This window comes from Anomalospiza imberbis, unplaced genomic scaffold (assembly GCF_031753505.1).
Source record: "Anomalospiza imberbis isolate Cuckoo-Finch-1a 21T00152 unplaced genomic scaffold, ASM3175350v1 scaffold_82, whole genome shotgun sequence".
In the NCBI taxonomy this organism is placed as follows: domain Eukaryota; kingdom Metazoa; phylum Chordata; class Aves; order Passeriformes; family Viduidae; genus Anomalospiza; species Anomalospiza imberbis.
In genome coordinates this window covers 353,178-375,698 of record NW_027100436.1, presented here as the reverse complement: position 1 = coordinate 375,698, position 22,521 = coordinate 353,178, and the positions used below count along the sequence as shown (strand labels likewise).

Below are 22,521 nucleotides of genomic sequence, written 5' to 3'. Positions count from 1 at the left end.
TCCCCATCCCTGTCCCTAGTGCCCCCATTGCCCCATCCCCAGTGTCCCCAGTGCCCCTCAACCCCATCCCCAGTGTCCCCATCCCTGTCCCCAGTGCCCCCATTGCCCCATCCCCAGTGTCCCCAGTGTCCCCATCCCTGTCCCCAGTGCCCCTCAACCCCGTCCCCAGTGTCCCCATCCCTGTCCCCAGTGCCCCTCAACCCCATCCCCAGTGTCCCCAGTGTCCCCAGTGTCCCCATCCCTGTCCCCAGTGCCCCCATTGCCCCATCCCCAGTGTCCCCAGTGTCCCCATCCCTGTCCCCAGTGCCCCTCAACCCCGTCCCCAGTGTCCCCATCCCTGTCCCCAGTGCCCCCATTGCCCCCCACGCCCCCTGAGCCCCCGCGGGCGCGGTGGCCGCCAGCGGTGACAGCGGTGACAGCCGTGCCGCCGTCCCCGCAGGGCCGGGCCCGGAGGAGGAGGGCGATGGCTACGAGACGGACCACCAGGACTACTGCGAGGTGTGCCAGCAGGGCGGGGAGATCATCCTGTGTGACACCTGTCCCCGCGCCTACCACCTGGTGTGCCTGGACCCCGAGCTGGACCGCGCCCCCGAGGGACGCTGGAGCTGCCCCCACTGCGTGAGCGGCGCCGCTGGGGGCACTGGGGGGCACTGGGAGGGCACTGGGGGCATCCTGAGAGCACTGGGGGGCACTGGGGGCATCCTGGGGGCACTGGGGGGTACTGGGGGCATCCTGGGGGCACTGGGGGGTACTGGGGGCATCCTGGGGGGCACTGGGGGCATCCTGGGGCAGGGTCTAGGGGCATCCTAAGGGCACTGGGGGCTCTGGGAGGGCACTGGGGGGGGTCTGGGGGCATCCTGGGGCAGGGTCTAGGGGCATCCTGAGGGCACTGGGGGCATCCTGGGGCAGGGTCTAGGGGCATCCTGAGGGCACTGGGGGCTCTGGGAGGGCACTGGGGGGCACTGAGGGCATCCTGGGGCAGGGTCTGGGGGCATCCTGAGGGCACTGGGGGGCTCTGGGAGGGGACTGGGGGCACTGGGGGCATCCTGGGGCAGGGTCTAGGGGCATCCTGAGGGCACTGGGGGCTCTGGGAGGGCACTGGGGGCACTGGGGGCATCCTGAGAGCACTGGGGGGCACTGGGGGGCTCTGGGAGGGCACTGGGGGGCACTGAGGGCATCCTGGGGGGGCGTCTAGGGGCATCCTGAGGGCACTGGGAGGGGACTGGGGGGCACTGGGGTCATCCTGAGGGCACTGGGGGGTACTGGGGGCATCCTGGGGCAGGGTCTAGGGGCATCCTGAGGGCACTGGGAGGGGACTGGGGGGCACTGGGGGCATCCTGAGAGCACTGGGGGGCACTGAGGGCATCCTGGGGGCACTGGGGGGCACTGGGGGCATCCTGGGGCAGGGTCTAGGGTCATCCTGAGGGCACTGGGGGCATCCTGAGGGGACTGGGGGACACGGGGAGGGGACTGGGGGGGAACTGGGAGGGGGCTGAGGGGCACTGGGGGCATCCTGGGGGGTTTTGAGGGGCTGCCGGGGGTTTTTACGGGGAGGTTGGAGGGGGCTGGGAGGGATTGGAGGTCATTTAGGGCATCCTGGGAGTCCCTCGGGGCCGTTCCCTGGCAGTTTGGGGTCTCCAGGAGTTCTGGGGTGTCCGGGGGCTGTTTTGGGGCCGTTCCCTGGCAGTTTGGGGTGTCCAGGGGCTGTTTTGGGGCCGTTCCCTGGCAGTTTGGGGTCTCTGGCAGTTTGGGGTCTCCAGGAGTTCTGGGGTCTCCAGGGCTGTTTTGGGGCCGTTCCCTGGCAGTTTGGGGTCTCCAGGAGTTCTGGGGTGTCCAGGAGCTATTTTGGGGTCGTTCCCTGGCCGTTTGGGGTCTCCAGGGGCTGTTTTGGGGCCATTCCCTGGCAGTTTGGGTGTCTCTGGCAGTTTGGGGTCTCCAGGAGTTCTGTGGTCTCCCGGGGCTGTTTTGGGGCCGTTCCCTGGCAGTTTGGGTGTCTCTGGCAGTTTGGGGTCTCCGGGGGCTGTTTTGGGGCCGTTCCCTGGCAGTTTGGGGTCTCCAGGGGCTGTTTTGGGGCCGTTCCCTGGCAGTTTGGGGTGTCCAGGGGCTGTTTTGGGGCCGTTCCCTGGCAGTTTGGTGTGTCCAGGGGCTGTTTTGGGGCTGTTCTCTGGCAGTTTGGGGTCTCCGGGGGCTGTTCTGGTCCCTTCCCTGCTGTCCTGTCCGTCCCTGTGGGGCTGTTTCGGGGTCGCCCCTCTGACCCCGATCCGTCCCCAGGAGAAGGAGGGCGTGCAGTGGGAGGCCAAGGAGGAGGAGGAGGAGGAGGAAGAGGAGGAGGAGGAGGGCGAGAAGGAGGAGGAGGATGACCACATGGAGTACTGCCGCGTGTGCAAGGACGGCGGCGAGCTGCTGTGCTGCGACGCCTGCGTGTCCTCCTACCACATCCACTGCCTCAACCCGCCCCTGCCCGAGGTCCCCAACGGCGAGTGGCTCTGTCCCCGCTGCACGGTACCGGGGGACACGGGGACACCGGGACACCGGGGGTGTGGGGGGGACACGGGGACACTGGGGACAGTGGGGACACCGGGGGTGTGGGGGACATGGGGACACCGGGGGTGTGGGGGGGACACGGGGACACCGGGGGTGTGTGGGGGACACGGGGACACTGGGGACACGGGGACACCGGGGGTGTGTGGGGGACACGGGGACACTGGGGACATGGGGACACCGGGGGTGTGTGGGGGACATGGGGACACTGGGGACATGGGGACAGCGGGGGTGTGGGGGACACGGGGACACTGGGGACAGCGGGGGTGTGGGGGACACAGGGACACCGGGGGTGTGGGGGACATGGGGACACTGGGGACATGGGGACAGCGGGGGTGTGGGGGACATGGGGACACTGGGGACATGGGGACACCGGGGGTGTGTGGGGGACATGGGGACACGGGGACACCGGGGGTGTGTGGGGGACATGGGGACACTGGGGACAGCGGGGACACCGGGGGTGTGTGGGGGACATGGGGACACTGGGGACATGGGGACACTGGGGACAGCGGGGACACCGGGGGTGTGGGGGACACAGGGACACCGGGGGTGTGGGGGGGACACGGGGACACCGGGGGTGTGGGGGACACGGGGACATGGGGGGATATAGGGACATAGGGGGATGGGGGGACACTGTGGGGACATGGAGACACTGTGGGCCATGGGGATATGGGGCCATGGGGACACTGTGGGGACATTGGGGGCCATGGGGACACTGTGGGGACGTGGGGACACTGTTGGCCATGGGGATGTGGGGACGTGGGGCCACTGTGGGCTCACGGGGCCAGCGCAGGGCCCCACCTCGGGGCACAGCCCTGCGCCCCCTCTGCTGGGCGTCCCCTGGGTGTCCCTGGGTGTCCCCTGGGTGTCCCTGGGTGTCCTCAGCAGTGTCCCCTGGGTGTCCCCTGGGCGTCCCCTGGGTGTCCCTGGGCATCCCCTGGGCGTCCCCTGGGTGTCCCCTGGGCGTTCCCTGGGCGTTCCCTGGGCGTTCCCTGGGCGTCCCCAGCAGTGTCCCCTGGGTGTCCCCTGGGCGTCCCCGGCAGTGTCCCCTGGGTGTCCCTGGGCATCCCCTGGGCGTCCCCTGGGTGTCCCCTGGCAGTGTCCCCTGGCAGTGTCCCCTGGGTGTCCCCGGCAGTGTCCCCTGGGTGTCCCCGGCAGTGTCCCCTGGGTGTCCCCTGGGCGTTCCCTGGGCGTTCCCTGGGCGTTCCCTGGGCGTCCCCAGCAGTGTCCCCTGGGTGTCCCCTGGGCGTCCCCGGCAGTGTCCCCTGGGTGTCCCTGGGCATCCCCTGGGCGTCCCCTGGGTGTCCCCTGGCAGTGTCCCCTGGCAGTGTCCCCTGGGTGTCCCCGGCAGTGTCCCCTGGGTGTCCCCTGGGTGTCCCTGGGCGTCCCTTGGCGTCCCTGGGCATCCCCTGGGCGTCCCCTGGGCATCCCCTGGGTGTCCCTGGGTGTCCCCTGGGTGTCCCCTGGGCGTCCCTGGGTGTCCCCTGGGTGTCCCCTGGCAGTGTCCCCTGGGTGTCCCTGGGCATCCCCTGGGTGTCCCCTGGGTGTCCCCTGGGTGTCCCTGGGCATCGCCTGGCAGTGTCCCTGGGCATCCCCTGGGTGTCCCCTGGGTGTCCCTGGGTGTCCCCGGCAGTGTCCCCCGGCAGTGTCCCCTGGCAGTGTCCCCTGGGTGTCCCTGGGTGTCCCTGGGCATCCCCTGGCAGTGTCCCCTGGGTGTCCCTGGGCATCCCCTGGGTGTCCCCTGGGTGTCCCTGGGTGTCCCCTGGGTGTCCCCTGACAGTGTCCCCTGGGTGTCCCTGGGCATCCCCTGGGTGTCCCTGGGCATCCCCAGCAGTGTCCCCTGGGTGTCCCCTGGGCATCCCCTGGGTGTCCCTGGGTGTCCCCTGGGTGTCCCCTGGGCGTCCCCGTGCGTCCCCGGCAGCGTCCCCGCTGTGCCCGCAGTGCCCGGTGCTGAAGGGGCGCGTGCAGAAGATCCTGTACTGGCGCTGGGGGGAGCCCCCCGCCCCCGTGGCCGCGCCCGGCGCCCCCCAGGCGCAGGAGGGGCCCCCCCAGGCCCTGCAGGGCCGCTCCGAGCGCGAGTTCTTCGTCAAGTGGGTGGGGCTGTCCTACTGGCACTGCTCCTGGATCAAGGAGCTGCAGGTACGCCTGGGGCACCCCAAAACATCGGGGGAGGGACCCCAAAAACCTGGGGAAACCCCCAAAGTATGGGGGAGCACCCTAAAGTATGGGGGAACACCTGGGCACCTGGGGGGGCTCAGGATGGACAGGCCTGTCCTGGATCAAGGAGCTGCAGGTACGCCTGGGGCACCCCAAAACATCGGGGAGGGGACCCCAAAAAGCTGGGGGAACCCCCAAAGTATGGGTGAACCCCCCCAAAAACCTGGGCAACCCCCCAAAGTATGGGGGAACCCCCCAAAGTATGGGGGAACACCTGGGCACCTGGGGGGGCTCAGCATGGCTGGGCTCCTGTCCTCCTGGATCAAGGAGCTGCAGGTACGCCTGGGGCACCCCAAAACATCGGGGGAGGGACCCCAAAAACCTGGGGAACCCCCAAAGTATGGGTGAACCCCCCAAAGTGTGGGTGAACCCCCCAAAGTATTGGGGAACCCCCCAAAGTATGGGGAACACCTGTGGGAGGCTCAACTTTGAGGTGCGCTCCCCTCTAATTTTGGGGTGCTCCCCTTTAACTTCGGGATGCCCTCTCTAACTTTGGGGTGCCCCCTCTGATTTTGGGGTGTTCCACTCTCACCTTGGGGTCTCCCTGCTAATTTTTGTGTGCCCTATCTGACTTTGGGGTGTTCCCCCCTAATTTTGGGGTGTTCCCCCCTAATTTTGGGGTGTTCCCCTCTAACTCTGGGGTGTTCCCCCCTAACTTTGGGGTGTCCCCTCTAATTTTGGGGTTTCCCCTCTAACTTTGGGGTGTCCCCTCTAACTTTGGGGTGCTCCCCCCTAACTTTGGGTTGTCTCTTCTAACTTTGGGGTGTTCCACCCTAACTCTGGGGTGTTCCCCCCTAACTCTGGGGTGTTCCCCCCTAATTTTGGGGTGTTCCCCCCTAACTTTGGGTTGTTCCCCCCTAACTTTGGGGTGTTCCCCCCTAACTCTGGGGTGTTCCCCTCTAATTTTGGGGTGTCCCCTCTAACTTTGGGGTGTCTCCCCCCTAACTTTGGGATGTCCCCTCTAACTTTGGGATGTCCCCTCTAACTTTGGGGTGTTCCCCCCTAACTCTGGGGTGCTCCCCTCTAACTTTGGGGTGTTCCCCACTAACTCTGGGGTGTTCCCCCCTAATTTTGGGGTGTCCCCTCTAACTTTGGGATGTCCCCTCTAATTTTGGGGTGTTCCCCCCTAACTCTGGGGTGTTCCCCCCTAATTTTGGGGTGCTCCCCCCTAACTTTGGGTTGTCTCCTCTAACTTTGGGGTGTCCCCCCTAACTTTGGGATGTCCCCTCTAACTTCGGGGTGTCCCCCCTAACTTTGGGGTGTCCCCTCTGATTTCGGGGCGCAGCTGGAGATCTTCCACCTGGTGATGTACCGGAACTACCAGCGGAAGAACGACATGGACGAGCCCCCTCCCCTGGACTACGGCTCCGGGGACGACGACCCCAAGAGCGAGAAGCGGGGGGCGGGGGGGGGACCCCCTTTTCGGGGGCATGGAGGAGCGCTTCTACCGCTACGGCATCAAACCCGAGTGGATGACGGTGCACCGCATCATCAACCACAGGTGGGGACCCCAAATATCCTCCAGGGCACCCCAAATATCCTCCAGGCCACCCCCAAATATCCTCCAGGGCACCCCCAAATTCCCCCCTGAGGCACCCCCAAATATCCTCCAGGGCACCCCCAAATTCCCCCCTGAGGTGCCCCCAAATATCCTCCAGGCCACCCCCAAATATCCTCCAGGCCACCCCCCAAGTCCTCCAGGGCACCCCCAAATATCCTCCAGGGCACCGCCAAATTCCCCCCTGAGGCGCCCCCAAATATCCTCCAGGGCACCCCCAAGTATCCTCTAGGCCACCCCCAAATATCCTCCAGGGCACCCCCAAATTCCCCCCTGAGGTGCCCCAAATATCCTCTAGGGCACCCCCAAATATCCTCCAGGGCACCCCCAAATTCCCCCCTGAGGCGCCCCCAAATATCCTCCAGGGCACCCCCAAATATCCTCCAGGGCACCCCCAAATATCCTCCAGGTCACCCCTAAATTCCCCCCGAGGCACCCCCAAATATCCTCCAGGTCACCCCTAAATTCCCCCCTGAGGCGCCCCCAAATATCCTCCAGGTCACCCCCAAATTCCCCCTTGAGGCCCCCCCAAATATCCTCCAGGTCACCCCCAAATTCCCCCTTGAGGCCCCCCCAAATATCCTCCAGGGCACCCCAAATCACCCTGAGGCACCCCTAAATTCCCCACCGAGGCACCCCCAAATCACCCCGGGGCACCCCAAGTCATCTGAGGGCACCCCCATATCACCCTGAGGCACCCCCAAATATCCTCCAGGGCACCCCAAATCCACCTGGGGCACCCCCAAATCCCCAGGGGACAGGGGTGTGGGTGAGGGCAGTGGCCAAGGGGGGGTTTGGGGACACTGGTGGCACCCATGGTGTCCCCGTGCCCCAGGTGACGCCGTGTCCCTGCGTGTCCCTGGGTGTCCCTGGGTGTCCCTGGGTGCCCCTGGGTGTCCCTGGGTGTCCCTGGGTGTTCGTGGGTGTCCCCCATGTCCCCGTGCGCCGGGTGACGCGGTGTCCCTGGGTGTCCCTGCGTGTCCCTGGGTGTCCCTGGGTGTTCGTGGGTGTCCCTGGGTGTCCCTGGGTGTTCGTGGGTGTTCGTGGGTGTCCCCGTGCCCCGGGTGACGCGGTGTCCCTGGTTGTCCCCGCGTGTCCCCGGGTGTCCCCCGTGTCCCTGTGCCCCGGGTGACGCGGTGTCCCTGGGTGTCCCTGGGTGTCCCTGGGTGTCCCTGGGTGTTCGTGGGTGTTCGTGGGTGTCCCTGGGTGTCCCCCATGCCCTGGGTGTCCCCATGTGTCCCCCGTGTCCCCGTGCCCAGGGTGACGCGGTGTCCCTGGGTGTCCCTGGGTGTCCCCCGTGTCCCCGTGCACCGGGTGACGCGGTGTCCCTGGGTGTCCCTGTGTGTCCCTGGGTGTCCCTGGGTGTTCGTGGGTGTCCCTGGGTGTCCCCCATGCCCTGGGTGTCCCCATGTGTCCCCCGTGTCCCCGTGCCCTGGGTGATGCGGTGTCCCCGCGTGTCCCCCGTGTCCCCGTGCCCCGGGTGACGCGGTGTCCCTGGGTGTCCCTGCGTGTCCCTGGGTGTTCGTGGGTGTCCCCCGTGTCCGCGTGCCCGGGGTGACGCGGTGTCCCCGCGTGTCCCCGCGTGTCCCCGTGCCCCAGGTGCCTGGGTGTACTTGGGTGTCCCCGGGTGTCCCCCGTGTCCCCGTGCCCCGGGTGACGCGGTGTCCCCGCGTGTCCCCCGTGTCCCCCGTGCCCTGGGTGCCTGGGTGTACTTGGGTGTCCCCGGGTGTCCCCCGTGCCCCGGGTGACGCGGTGTCCCTGGGTGTCCCTGGGTGTCCTGGGTGTTCGTGGGTGTCCCCCGTGTCCCCTGCCCCGGGTGACGCCATGTCCCCGCATGTCCCCGCGTGTCCCCCGTGTCCCCATGCCCCGCGTGTCCCCGCGTGTCCCCGTGTGTCCCCGTGTGTCCCCCGTGTCCCTGTGCCCCGGGTGACGCCGTGTCCCTGTGTGTCCCCGCGTGTCCCCCGTGTCCCCTGCCCCGGGTGACGCCATGTCCCCGCATGTCCCCGCGTGTCCCCCGTGTCCCCCTGCCCCGGGTGACGCGGTGCCGCGCAGCGTGGACCGGAAGGGGCAGTACCACTACCTGGTGAAGTGGCGGGACCTGCCCTACGACCAGGCCACCTGGGAGGAGGACGAGATGCCCATCCCCGACTACGACCTGCACAAGCTGGCCTACTGGAAACACCGGTGAGGGACACTGGGGACACTGGGGACACTGGGAGGGACGCTGGGGACATCAGGGTTACAGGGATGTGCCTACTGGAAACACCGGTGAGGGACACTGGGGACACTGGGGACACTGGGAGGGACACTGGGATGGACACTGGGGACACTGGGGACATCAGGGTTACAGGGATGTGCCTACTGGAAACACCGGTGAGGGACACTGGGGACACTGGGATGGACACTGGGGACACTGGGATGGACACTGGGATGGACACTGGGGACACTGGGGACACTGGGAGGGACACTGGGATGGACACTGGGAGGGACACTGGGGACACTGGGATGGACACTGGGGACACTGGGGACACTGGGGACATCGGGGTTACAGGGATGTGCCTACTGGAAACACTGGTGAGGGACACTGGGGACACTGGGGACACTGGGATGGACACTGGGGACACTGGGGACACTGGGAGGGACACTGGGAGGGACACTGGGGACACTGGGATGGACACTGGGAGGGACACTGGGATGGACACTGGGAGGGACACTGGGGACACTGGGGACACTGGGGACACTGGGGACACTGGGATGGACACTGGGGACACTGGGAGGGACACTGGGGACACTGGGATGGACACTGGGATGGACACTGGGGACACTGGGAGGGACACTGGGGACACTGGGGACACTGGGAGGGGACACTGGGGACACTGGGGACACTGGGATGGACACTGGGGACACTGGGGACACTGGGAGGGACACTGGGGACACTGGGATGGACACTGGGGACACTGGGGACACTGGGAGGGGACGCTGGGAGGGACACTGGGGACACTGGGATGGACACTGGGGACACTGGGGACACTGGGAGGGGACACTGGGAGGGACACTGGGGACACTGGGATGGACACTGGGGACACTGGGGACACTGGGAGGGACCCCGGTGGCAGCCGGGGACACGGAGGACCCGGCATCCCGCAATGCTCTCACGCTGCCACGTGTCCCCACGTCCCCCCCGTGTGTCTCTTGTCCCCGTCCCATGTCCCCGTGTTCCCGCCCTCGTGTCCCTGTCACCGCGCTCTGTCCCTGTGTCCCCACGGCCTCATGGCTGTGTGTCCCTTGTCACTCTTCCGTGTCACCATCGCCGTGTCCCTTTGTCCCCCCGTGTCCCTGCGTCCTGCTCGTCTCCTGTCCCACTCCGGTGTCCCCCTGGTGTCCCCTGGTGTCCCTGTGTCCCTGGTGTCCACTGGTGTCCCTCATGTCCTCCGGTGTCCCCTGGTGTCCCCGATGTCCCCTGGTGTCCTCTGATCTCCCCTGTGTCCCTGATGTCTCCTGGTGTCCCCGATGTCCCCTCATGTCCCTGATGTCCCCTGGTGTCCTCTGATCTCCCCGATGTCCCCTCATGTCCCCTGGTGTCCCCTGGTGTCCCCAATGTCCCCTCATGTCCCCTCATGTCCCCGGTGTCCCCGATTTCCCCAATGTCCCCTGGTGTCCCCGATGTCCCCGATGTCCCCTCATGTCCCCAATGTCCCCGATGTCCCCGATGCCCCCTCATGTCCCCCGATGTCCCCCGATGTCCCCGATGTCCCCGGTGTCCCCGGTGTCCCCAGGGAGGTGTTCATGGGGGAGGACCCGGCCCAGCCGCGCCGGTACAAGAAGAAGAAGAAGGAGACGCCGGGGGAGGGGCCCCCCGACTCGCCCACCAACGACGTGAGTGACCCCAAAACCCGGGCACCCCAAAAACCCAGCATCCCAAAAACCTAAACACCCCCAAAAACTGGGCACCCCAAAAACCTAAATACCCCAAAAACTGGGGGAACCTTGTGGACATCCCCATCCAGGGACACCTGGACACCCCCAAAGTCAGGCACCCCCAAACCCTGGGGGAACCCCACAGGGACCTTTGGGAAATCCCTGGGCACCCCAAAACCTGGTTCCCCTGAGCCCCCCGACCCCTCCACGCCCTTCCCAGCCCCATGGGAGTTTTTGGGGTGCCCTGAGTCTCCCCCAAACCTGGTTCCTCTGAGCCCCCTGACCCCTCCACGTCCTTCCCAGCCCCCCGGGGGTTTTTGGGGTGTCCTGAACACCTGAGTCCCCTCCAAACCTGGTTCCCCTGAGCCCCCCGACCCCTCCACATCCTTCCCAGCCCCATGGGAGTTTTTGGGGTGCCCTGAGTCTCCCCCAAACCTGGTTCCCCTGACACACCTGAGCCCACCTGAGCCCCGTGACCCCTCCAGGCCTCTGGAGGTTTTTGGGGTGTCCTGAACACCCTGAGTCCCCCCCAGACCTGGTTCCCCTGAGCCCTGTGACCCCTCCACGTCCTTCCCAGCCCCCCGGGGGTTTTTGGGGTGTCCTGAACCCCCGAGTTCCCCCCAAACCTGGTTCCCCTGAGTCTCCTGACCCCTCCACGTCCAGCCCCCAGGGGGTTTTTGGGGTGTCCTGAACACCTGAGTCTCCCCCAAACCTGGTTCCCCTGAGCCCTGTGACCCCTCCATGTCCTTCCCAGCCCCCCGGGGGTTTTTAGGGTGCCCTGAGTCTCCCCCAAACCTGGTTCCCCTGAGCCCCATGACCCCTCCACGTCCTTCCCAGCCCCATGGGAGTTTTTGGGGTGCCCTGAGTCTCCCCCAAACCTGGTTCCCCTGAGCCCCGTGACCCCTCCACGGCCTTCCCAGCCCCCCGGGGGTTTTTGGGGTGTCCTGAACACCTGAGTTCCCCAAATTTGGTTCCCCTGAGCTCTGTGACACCTCCAGGCCTCTGGAGGTTTTTGGGGTGTCCTGAACACCCTGAGTCCCCCCCAGACCTGGTTCCCCTGAGCCCTGTGACCCCTCCACGTCCTTCCCAGCCCCCCGGGGGTTTTTGGGGTGTCCTGAACACCTGAGTCCCCCCCAAACCCGGTTCCCCTGAGCCCCCCGACCCCTCCACGCCCTTCCCAGCCCCATGGGAGTTTTTGGGGTGCCCTGAGTCCCCCCCAAACCTGGTTCCCCTGAGCCCTGTGACACCTCCAGCTCCCTGGGGGTTTTTGGGGTGTCCTGAGTCCCCCCCAAACCCGGTTCCCCTGAGCCCCGTGACCCCTCCACGCCCTTCCCAGCACCACAGGAGTTTTTGAGGTGTCCTGAGTCCCCCCCAGACCCGGTTCCCCTGAGCCCCGTGACCCCTCCACGTCCTTCGCAGCCCCCCGGGGGGGTTTCTGGGGCGGCGTGTCCCCCGCGGTGACAGCCGTGTCCCCGCAGCCCACGGTGAAGTACGAGACGCAGCCGCGCTTCATCACGGCCACGGGCGGGACGCTGCACCTGTACCAGCTGGAGGGGCTCAACTGGCTGCGCTTCTCGTGGGCGCAGAGCACCGACACCATCCTGGCCGACGAGATGGGGCTGGGCAAGACCATCCAGACCATCGTCTTCCTCTACTCGCTCTACAAGGAGGTGAGGGCACCTGCGGGGGGCTGGGGGCAACCACGTGCGGCCTGGGGGCACCCGTGTGGTCACCGGGGGCACCCACAAGGGGCTGGGGGCACCCTCATGGTAACTGGGGGCACCCACGTGGGCCTGGGGGCACCCACGTGGGCCTGGGGGCACCTAAGTGGGGCTGGGGGCACCCACCTGGGCCTGGGGGCACCTAAGTGGGGCTGGGGGCACCCACATGGGGCTGGGGGCACCTAAGTGGGCCTGGGGGCACCCACATGGGGCTGGGGGTACCCACATGGGGCTGGGGGCACCTAAGTGGGGCTGGGGGCACCCACATGGGGCTGGGGGCACCTAAGTGGGCCTGGGGGCACCCACATGGGGCTGGGGGTACCCACATGGGGCTGGGGGCACCTAAGTGGGGCTGGGGGCACCTATGTGGGACTGGGGGCACCCTCGTGGTCACTGGGGGCACCCACATGGGGCTGGGGGCACCCACGTGCGGCTGGGGGCACCCACATGGGGCTGGGGGCACCCACGTGCGGCTGGGGGCACCCACATGGGGCTGGGGGCAGCTACGTGGGCCTGGGGGCAACCACGTGGGGCTGGGGGCAACCACGTGGGGCTGGGGGCACCCATGTGGGCCTGGGGGCACCCTCGTGGTCACTGCAGTCACCCACGGTGTGACACCGTGTCCCCAGGGCGTGTCCCCAGGGCGTGTCCCCATGTGACACAGTGTCCCTAGGTTGTGTCCCCGTGTCCCCAGGGCGTGTCCCCGTGTCCCGAGGGTGTGTCCCCAGGGTGTGTCCCCAGGGCATGTCCCCGTGTGTCCCTGTGTCCCCAGGGTGTGTCCCCAGGGCGTGTCCCCGTGTGACACAGTGTCCCCAGGGTGTGTCCCCATGTCCCCAGGGCGTGTCCCCAGGGCGTGTCCCCGTGTCCCCATGTCCCCAGGGCGTGTCCCCATGTGACACAGTGTCCCCAGGGTGTGTCCCCAGGGTGTGTCCCCAGGGTGTGTCCCCAGGGCGTGTCCCCGTGTGTCCCCAGGGCGTGTCCCCAGGGCGTGTCCCCATGTGACACCGTGTCCCCAGGGTGTGTTCCCGTGTCCCTGTGTGTCCCTGTGTCCCCAGGGCGTGTCCCCGTGTCCCCAGGGCGTGTCCCCGTGTGACACCGTGTCCCCAGGGTGTGTCCCCGTGTGACACCGTGTCCCCAGGGTGTGTCCCCATGTCCCCAGGGCGTGTCCCTGTGTGTCCCTGTGTCCCCAGGGCGTGTCCCCGTGTCCCCAGGGCGTGTCCCCAGGGCGTGTCCCCGTGTGACACAGTGTCCCCAGGGCGTGTCCCCGTGTCCCCAGGGCGTGTCCCCAGGGCGTGTCCCCGTGTGACACAGTGTCCCCAGGGCGTGTCCCCGTGTGACACAGTGTCCCCAGGGCGTGTCCCCGTGTGACACCGTGTCCCCCAGGGCCACACCAAGGGCCCGTTCCTCGTCAGCGCGCCGCTCTCCACCATCATCAACTGGGAGCGCGAGTTCCAGATGTGGGCCCCGGCCTTCTACGTTGTCACCTACACCGGGGACAAGGACAGCAGGGCCATCATCCGCGAGAACGAGTTCTCCTTCGACGACAACGCCATGAAGGGCGGCAAGAAGGCCTTCAAGATGAAGGTGAGGGGCACGGCACACCTGGGGTGGCACCTGGACACCTGCGGTGGCACCTGGACACCTGGGGGACAGGAGGTGGCACGTGGAGACCTGGGGGTGGCACCTGGACACGTGGTGGTGGCACCTGGACACCTGGGGGACGGGAGATGGCACATGGAGACCTGGGGGACAGGAGGTGGCACATGGAGACCTGGGGGTGGCACCTGGACAGGTGGTGGTGGCACCTGCACACCTGCGGTGGCACCTGGACACCAGGAGGATGGGAGGTGGCACATGGAGACCTGGGGGACAGGAGGTGGCACATGGAGACCTGGGGGTGGCACGTGGACATCTGGGATGGCACCTGGACACCTGGGGGACAGGAGGTGGCACATGGAGACCTGGGGGTGGCACCTGGACACCTGGGGTGGCACCTGGACACGTGGTGGTGGCACCTGGACACCTGGGGGACGGGAGGTGGCACATGGAGACGTGGGGGTGGCACCTGGACACCTGGGGTGGCACATGGAGACGTGGGGGTGGCACCTGGACACCTGGGGGACAGGAGGTGGCACATGGACACCTGGGGGTGGCACCTGGACACATGGTGGTGGCACCTGCACACCTGGGGTGGCACCTGGACACCAGGGGGACGGGAGATGGCACATGGAGACCTGGGGGACAGGAGGTGGCACATGGAGACCTGGTGGTGGCACATGGACACCTGGGGTGGCACCTGCACACCTGGTGGTGGCACCTGGACACGTGGTGGTGGCACCTGCACACCTGGGGTGGCACTTGGACACCTGGGGGACGGGAGGTGGCACATGGAGACCTGGGGGTGGCACCTGGACACCTGGGGTGGCACCTGGACACCTGGGGGACGGGAGGTGGCACATGGAGACCTGGGGGTGGCACGTGGACACCTGGGGGACGGGAGGTGGCACATGGACACCTGGGGTGGCACCTGGACACCTGGGGGACAGGAGGTGGCACATGGAGACCTGGTGGTGGCACCTGGACACCTGGGGTGGCACCTGCACACCAGGGGTGGCACCTGGACACCAGGGGGACGGGAGATGGCACATGGAGACCTGGGGGTGGCACCTGGACACCTGGTGGTGGCACCTGGACACGTGGGGGATGGGAGGTGGCACATGGACACCTGGGGGTGGCACGTGGACATCTGGGGGTGGCACCTGGACACCTGGGGGACGGGAGGTGGCACATGGAGACCTGGGGGACAGGAGGTGGCACCTGGACACCTGGGGGTGGCACCTGGACACCTGGGGTGGCACCTGGACACCTGGGGGACAGGAGGTGGCACCTGGACACCTGGGGGTGGCACCTGGACACCTGGGGTGGCACCTGGACACCTGGGGGACAGGAGGTGGCACATGGACACCTGGGGGACAGGAGGTGGCACCTGGACACCTGGGGGTGGCACCTGGACACCTGGGGTGGCACCTGGACACCTGGGGGACAGGAGGTGGCACATGGACACCTGGGGGTGGCACATGGACACCTGGGGGTGGCACATGGACCCCCATGGGGTGGCACCTGGACACCTGGGGGACAGGAGGTGGCACATGGACACCTGGGGGACAGGAGGTGGCACATGGACACCTGGGGGACAGGAGGTAGCACCTGGACACCTGGGGGTGGCACGTGGACACCTGGGGTGGCACCTGGACACCTGGGGGACAGGAGGTGGCACATGGACACCTGGGGGTGGCACATGGACACCTGGGGGTGGCACCTGGACACCTGGGGGACGGGAGGTGGCACATGGAGACCTGGGGGTGGCACATGGACACCTGGGGGTGGCACATGGACCCCCATGGGGTGGCACCTGGACACCAGGGGGACGGGAGATGGCACATGGAGACCTGGGGGACAGGAGGTGGCACATGGAGACCTGGGGGTGGCACATGGACACCTGGGGTGGCACCTGGACACCTGGGGGACAGCAGGGTGACACATGGACACTTGGGTCACCTTGGGGTTCTGGCTGGGGTTTTTCCATGTTTTGGGGTTCTGGGCGGGTTTTTTCCATGTTTTGGGGTTCTGGGTGGGTTTTTCCATGTTTTGGGGTTCTGGGCGGGTTTTTTCCATGTTTTGGGGTTCTGGGTGGGGTTTTTCCATGTTTTGGGGTTCTGGGTGGGGTTTTTCCATGTTTTGGGGTGCCGGGGGGTGCCGGGTTTGGTTTTTCCATGTTTTGGGGTGCCGGGGGGGGTTCTGGGCGGGGTTTTTCCATGTTTTGGGGTTCTGGGCGGGGTTTTTCCATGTTTTGGGGTGCCGGGGGGGCTGGGGGGTCCCGCTGAGCCCTCCCCGTGCCCGCAGCGCGAGGCCCAGGTGAAGTTCCACGTGCTGCTCACGTCCTACGAGCTCATCACCATCGACCAGGCGGCGCTGGGCTCCATCCGCTGGGCCTGCCTGGTGGTGGACGAGGCCCACCGCCTCAAAAACAACCAGTCCAAGGTGGGGGGCACCCCAAAACCCGGGCATGGGGCTGGGGGCATCCCAAAACCCGGGCATGGGGTTGGTGGGCACCCCAAAACCCGGGCATGGGGTTGGTGGGCATCCCAAAACCCGGGCATGGGGCTGGGGAGTGCCCCAAAACCCAGGCGTGGGGCTGGGGAGCACCCCAAAACCCGGGCATGGGGCTGGTGGGTACCCCAAAACCCGGGGATCTCCCTGATTTCAGGGTCTGAGGGTGCCCAGGCAGGTGTCAGGGCTGCCCCAGGTGGATTTTGGGGTGCCCAGGTGGATTTGGGGTGCCTGGATGGGGAGATCAGGGGTGCCCAGGTGGATCTGGGGTGCCCAGGTGGATTTGGGGTGCCCAGGTGGATTTTGGGGTCTGAGGGGGGATCAGGGGTGCCCAGGTGGATTTGGGGTGCCCAGGTGGGGGGATCAGGGCTGTCCCGGTGGGTTCGGGGTGCCCGGATGGGGGGATCAGGGGTGCCCAGGAGGGTTCGGGGTGCCCAGGTGGATTTGGGGTGCCCAGGTGGATTCGGGGTGCCCAGGTGGGGGGATCAGGGCTGTCCCTGTGGGTTCGGGGTGCCCGGGTGGATTTTGGGGTGCCCAGGTGGATTTGGGGTGCCCGGATGGGGGGATCAGGGGTGCCCAGGAGGGTTCGGGGTGCCCGGATGAGAGGATCAGGGCTGTCCCGCTGGGTTCGGGGTGCCCGGGTGGATTTTGGGGTGCCCGGGTGGATTTTGGGGTGCCCAGGTGGATTTTGGGGTGCCCAGGTGGATTCAGGGTGCCCGGGTGGGGGGATCAGGGGTGCCCAGGAGAGTTCGGGGTGCCCGGGTGGATTTTGGGGTCTGAGGGGGGATCAGGGCTGTCCCAGGTGGATTTGGGGTGCCCGGATGGGAGGTCAGGGCTGTTCCAGGTGGATTTGGGGTGCCCAGGTGGATTTGGGGTGCCCGGATGGGAGGATCAGGGGTGCCCAGCAGGGTTCGGGGTGCCCGGGTGGATTTTGGGGTCTGAGGGGGGATCAGGGCTGTCCCAGGTGGATTCGGGGTGCCCGGATGGGGGGATCAGGGGTGCCCAGCAGGGTTCGGGGTGCCCGGGTGGATTTTGGGGTGCCTGGGTGGATTTTGGGGTGCCCAGGTGGATTCAGGGTGCCCGGATGGGAGGATCAGGGGTGCCCAGCAGGGTTCGGGGTGCCCGGGTGGATTTTGGGGTCTGAGGCCGTGTCCCCGCAGTTTTTCCGGGTGCTGAACGGGTACAAGATCGAGCACAAGCTGCTGCTCACGGGGACGCCGCTGCAGAACAACCTGGAGGAGCTCTTCCACCTGCTCAACTTCCTCACGCCCGAGCGCTTCAAGTGCGTCCCCTGTGCCCCCTGTGCCACCTCCTGTGTCACCTCCTGTGTGCCCTGTGCCACCTCCTGCGTCCCCCGTGCCCCCTGTGCCACCTGTGCCACCTCCTGCGTCCCCTGTGCCCCCTGTGCCACCTGCTGCGTCCCCTGTGCCACCTGTGTCACCTCCTGTGTGCCCTGTGCCGCCTCCTGTGTCCCCTGTGTCCCCTGTGCCACCTCTTGTGTGCCCTGTGCCACCCATGTCACCTCCTGTGTTCCCTGTGCCACCTCCTGTGTCCCCTGTGCCACCTCCTGTGTCCCGTGTGTCACCTGTGTCCCCTGTGCCACCTGTGTCACCTCCTGTGTCCCCTGTGCCACCTTCTGTGTCCCCTGTGCCACCTCCTGTGTCCTCTGTGTCCCCTGTGCCACCTGTGTCACCTCCTGTGTCCCCTGTGTCACCTCCTGCATCCCCTGTGCCCCCTGTGCCACCTGTGCCACCTCCTGTGCCACCTGTGTCCCCTGTGCCACCTTCTGTGTCCCCTTTGCCACCTCCTGTGTCCCCTGTGTCCCCTGTGCCACCTGTGTCACCTCCCGTGTCCCCTGTGCCACCTCCTGTGTCCTCTGTGCCCCCTGTGCCACCTGCTGCATCCCCTGTGCCACCTGTGTCACCTCCTGTGTCCCCTGTGTCACCTCCTGTGTCCCCTGTGCCACCTGTGTCACCTCCTGTGTCCCCTGTGCCCCCTGTGCCACCTGCTGTGTCCCCTGTGCCACCTGTGCCACCTCCTGTGTCCCCTGTGCCACCTTCTGTGTCCCCTTTGCCACCTCCTGTGTCCCCTGTGCCCCCTGTGCCACCTGTGCCACCTCCTGTGCCACCTGTGTCCCCTGTGCCACCTTCTGTGTCCCCTGTGCCACCTGTGTCACCTCCTGTGTCCCCTGTGCCGCCTCCTGTGTCCCCTTTGCCACCTCCTGTGTCACCTGTGTCACCTCCCGTGTCCCCTGTGCCACCTGTGCCACCTCCTGTGTTCCCTGTGTCACCTCCTGTGTCACCTGCTGTCCCACCAAATCCTGGTGTCCCCGTGTCCCCAGTAACCTTGGGGGTTCCTGTGTCCCCTCCCTGTCCCCACTCTGACCCTGTCCCCGTGTCCCCGTGTCCCCAGTAACCTGGAGGGGTTCCTGGAGGAGTTTGCTGACATCTCCAAGGAGGACCAGATCAAGAAGCTCCACGACCTGCTGGGCCCCCACATGCTGCGGCGCCTCAAGGCCGACGTCTTCAAGAACATGCCGGCCAAGACGGAGCTGATCGTGCGCGTGGAGCTCAGCCCCATGCAGAAGTAGGCCGCTGTCCCCTCCCCGCGGGGCTGTCCCCAGCCCTGCCACCGCCGCGGTGTCCCCAGAGCGGCCGGTGGCACCGCTGTCCCCGCAGGAAGTACTACAAGTACATCCTGACGCGGAACTTCGAGGCGCTGAACTCGCGGGGCGGGGGGAACCAGGTGTCGCTGCTCAACATCATGATGGACCTCAAGAAGTGCTGCAACCACCCCTACCTGTTCCCCGTGGCCGCCATGGTGGGGACACGGGGACACCGGGGACACCGGGGGGTGTGGGGGAAGTTTGAGGGGTGGAGGGTTCGGGGACACGGGGACACGGAGGGATGTGGGGACAAGAAGGGGTTGGAGTGACACGGCAGGGACACAGGGACGTGGGGTGGAGGAGCACGGGACATGGAGATCGTGGGGGGGACACGTGTCCCTGTGGGTGACCTGGTGGTGTCCACCATGGGTGACCTGGTGGTGTCCACCATGGGTGACCCGGCGGTGTCCCCGTGGGTGACGTGTCGGTGTCCACCATGGGTGACCTGGTGTTGTCCACCATGGGTGTCCACCATGGGTGACCTGGTGGTGTCCACCATGGGTGACGTGTCGGTGTCCACCATGGGTGACCCAGCGGTGTCCACCATGAGTGACCTGGCGGTGTCCACCATGAGTGACCTGGCGGTGTCCACCATGGGTGACCTGGTGGTGTCCACCATGGGTGACCTGGCAGTGTCCCCATGGGTGACCTGGCAGTGTCCACCATGGGTGACCCGGCGGAGTCCACCATGGGTAACCTGGTGGTGTCCACCATGGGTGACCCGGTGGTGTCCACCATGGGTGACCCAGTGGTGTCCACCATGGGTGTCCACCATGGGTGACCTGGTGGTGTCCACCATGGGTGACCTGGCGGTGTCCCCGTTGGTGACCCGGCGGTGTCCACCATGGGTGACCTGGCGGAGTCCACCATGGGTGACCTGGTGGTTTCCACCATGGGTGTCCCAGCAGTGTCCCCATTGGTGACCCGGCGGTGTCCACCATGGGTGCCCCAGCCATGTCCCCGTTGGTGACCCAGCGTGTCCCTGTCCCCAGGAGTCCCCGAAGCTGCCGAGCGGCGCCTACGAGGGCGGGGCCCTGATCAAGGCCTCGGGGAAGCTGCTGCTGCTGCAGAAGATGCTGCGCAAGCTGAAGGAGCAGAACCACCGCGTGCTCATCTTCTCCCAGGTGGGACCCCCAAAACACCCCCAAAACACCCCAAAATATCCCAGAAATACCCCAGAACCGCCCCCAGGACCCCCGCGTGCTCATCTTCTCCCAGAAACACCCCAAAATATCCCAAATTATCCCCAAAACCACCCAAAATCTCTACAGAACCACCCTGTGCTCATCTTCTCCCAGGTGGGACCCCAAAACACTCCAAAATATCCCCGAAATACCCCAGAACCGCCCCCAGGACCACCGCGTGCTCATCTTCTCCCAAAACCACCCCAAAATATCCCAGATTATCCCCAAAACCACCCAAAATCTCTACAGAACCACCGCATGCTCACCTTCTCCCAGGTGGGACCCCAAAATCCCCCCAGTCTGCCCAGTATGGGCTGTCCCAGTCCCTCCCAGTCCCTCCCAGTCCATCCCAATCCATCCCAGTCCATCCCTGTCCATCCCAGTCCCTCCCAGTCCATCCCAGTGTGCCCAGTGCAGGCTCCCCAGCCACTCCCAGTCCCTCCCAGTCCATCCCAGTCCCACCCAGACCCTCCCAGTCCCTCCCAGTCGCTCCCAGTCTGACCAGTACGCGCAGATGACGAAGATGCTGGACCTGCTGGAGGATTTCCTGGACTACGAGGGCTACAAGTACGAGCGCATCGACGGCGGCATCACCGGGGCGCTGCGGCAAGAGGCCATCGACCGCTTCAACGGTAGGGACAGGGCACAGGGGACAGGGGACGGGGGACGGGGGACGGGGGACAGGGCACAGGGGACAGGGGATGGGGATGGGGACAGGGACGGGGATGGGGACAGGGAATGGGGACAGGGACAGGGACAGGGGACGGGGACAGGGCACAGGGGACAGGGGACGGGGGACAGGGACGGGGACAGGGGATGGGGATGGGGACAGGGATGGGGACAAGGACAGGGACAGGGCACAGGGGACAGGGGACGGGGGACGGGGACAGGGATGGGGATGGGGACGGGGATGGGGACAGGGGACAGGGGACAGGGGACGAGGGACAGGGGATGGGGACAGGGGATGGGGACAGGGGATGGGGACAGGGACAGGGGACAGGGACAGGGGACAGGGACAGGGGATGGGGACAGGGGACAGGGGACGGGGGACAGGGGATGGGGACAGGGGACGGGGGACAGGGGATGGGGACAGGGACAGGGGACAGGGACAGGGGACGGGGATGGGGACAGGGACAGGGATGGGGACAGGGACAGGGGACAGGGACAGGGGACAGGGACAGGGGACAGGGGACAGGGACAGGGGACAGAGGACAGGGGACAGGGGACGGGGACAGGGGATGGGGACAAGGATGGGGACGGGGACAGGGACAGAGGACAGGGGACAGGGATGGGGACAGGGACAGGGAACAGGGATGGGGACAAGGACAGGGACAGGGCACAGGGGACAGGGGACGGGGACAGGGATGGGGACAGGGGACGGGGGACAGGGATGGGGACAGGGGATGGGGACAGGGACAGGGGATGGGCACAGGGGACAGGGGACAGGGACAGGGGACAGGGATGGGGACAGGGATGGGGACAGGGATGGGGACAGGGGACAGGGACAGGGGACAGGGATGGGGACAGGGATGGGGACAGGGATGGGGACAGGGATGGGGACAGGGGACAGGGACAGGGGACAGGGATGGGGACAGGGATGGGGACAGGGATGGGGACAGGGGACAGGGACAGGGATGGGGACAGGGATGGGGACAGAGGACAGGGACAGGGATGGGGACAGGTGTCCTGGGGCATTCAGGTGTTTTTGGGGTGAATTTGGGGCGTTTTGGGTCCGTCTCTGACGCCGGGGGGGCAGCGCCGGGGGCGCAGCAGTTCTGTTTCCTGCTGTCGACGCGGGCCGGGGGCCTCGGCATCAACCTGGCGACGGCCGACACCGTGGTCATCTTCGACTCGGACTGGAACCCCCACAACGACATCCAGGTGGGCACCGGGCACCTGCACAGTGTCACCTGGCCAGTGCCATCCCCCATCCCCTGGCACCTGGACAGTGTCACCTGGCCAGTGCCATCCCCAGCACCTGCACAGTGTCACCTGGCCAGTGCCATCCCCAGCACCTGCACAGTGTCACCTGGCCAGTGCCATCCCCCGGCACCTGGACAGTGTCACCTGGCCAGTGCCATCCCCAGCACCTGGACAGTGTCACCTGGCCAGTGCCATCCCCTGGCACCTGGACAGTGTCACCTGGCCAGTGCCATCCCCTGGCACCTGGACAGTGTCACCTGGCCAGTGCCATCCCCTGGCACCTGCACAGTGTCACCTGGCCAGTGCCATCCCCTGGCACCTGGACAGTGTCACCTGGCCAGTGCCATCCCCTGGCACCTGGACAGTGTCACCTGGCCAGTGCCATCCCCCGGCACCTGGTACCTGCACAGTGTCACCTGGCCAGTGCCATCCCCCATCCCCTGGTACCTGCACAGTGTCACCTGGCCAGTGCCATCCCCAGCACCTGGACAGTGTCACCTGGCCAGTGCCATCCCCAGCACCTGGTACCTGGACAGTGTCACCTGGCCAGTGCCATCCCCTGGCACCTGCACAGTGTCACCTGGCCAGTGCCATCCCCAGCACCTGCACAGTGTCACCTGGCCAGTGCCATCCCCCGGTACCTGCACAGTGTCACCTGGCCAGTGCCATCCCCAGCACCTGGTA

General features: G+C 66.7%; 1 protein-coding gene across 1 annotated transcript in view; it reads left to right on the top strand.

Moving 5' to 3' along the window:
- The window catches only part of LOC137467855 (chromodomain-helicase-DNA-binding protein 3-like), a 70,137-nt gene that overhangs the window by 19,718 nt on the left and 27,898 nt on the right, over positions 1-22,521 (top strand). The window contains 16 exon segments of the mRNA XM_068179267.1: positions 440-618; positions 2,272-2,502; positions 4,483-4,680; positions 6,044-6,160; positions 6,162-6,259; positions 8,369-8,500; positions 10,093-10,192; positions 11,713-11,904; positions 13,339-13,539; positions 15,859-15,996; positions 17,226-17,347; positions 18,478-18,651; positions 18,744-18,885; positions 19,723-19,854; positions 20,429-20,546; positions 21,671-21,795. Of these exon segments, the coding sequence (XP_068035368.1) occupies positions 440-618; positions 2,272-2,502; positions 4,483-4,680; positions 6,044-6,160; positions 6,162-6,259; positions 8,369-8,500; positions 10,093-10,192; positions 11,713-11,904; positions 13,339-13,539; positions 15,859-15,996; positions 17,226-17,347; positions 18,478-18,651; positions 18,744-18,885; positions 19,723-19,854; positions 20,429-20,546; positions 21,671-21,795 (2,399 nt within the window).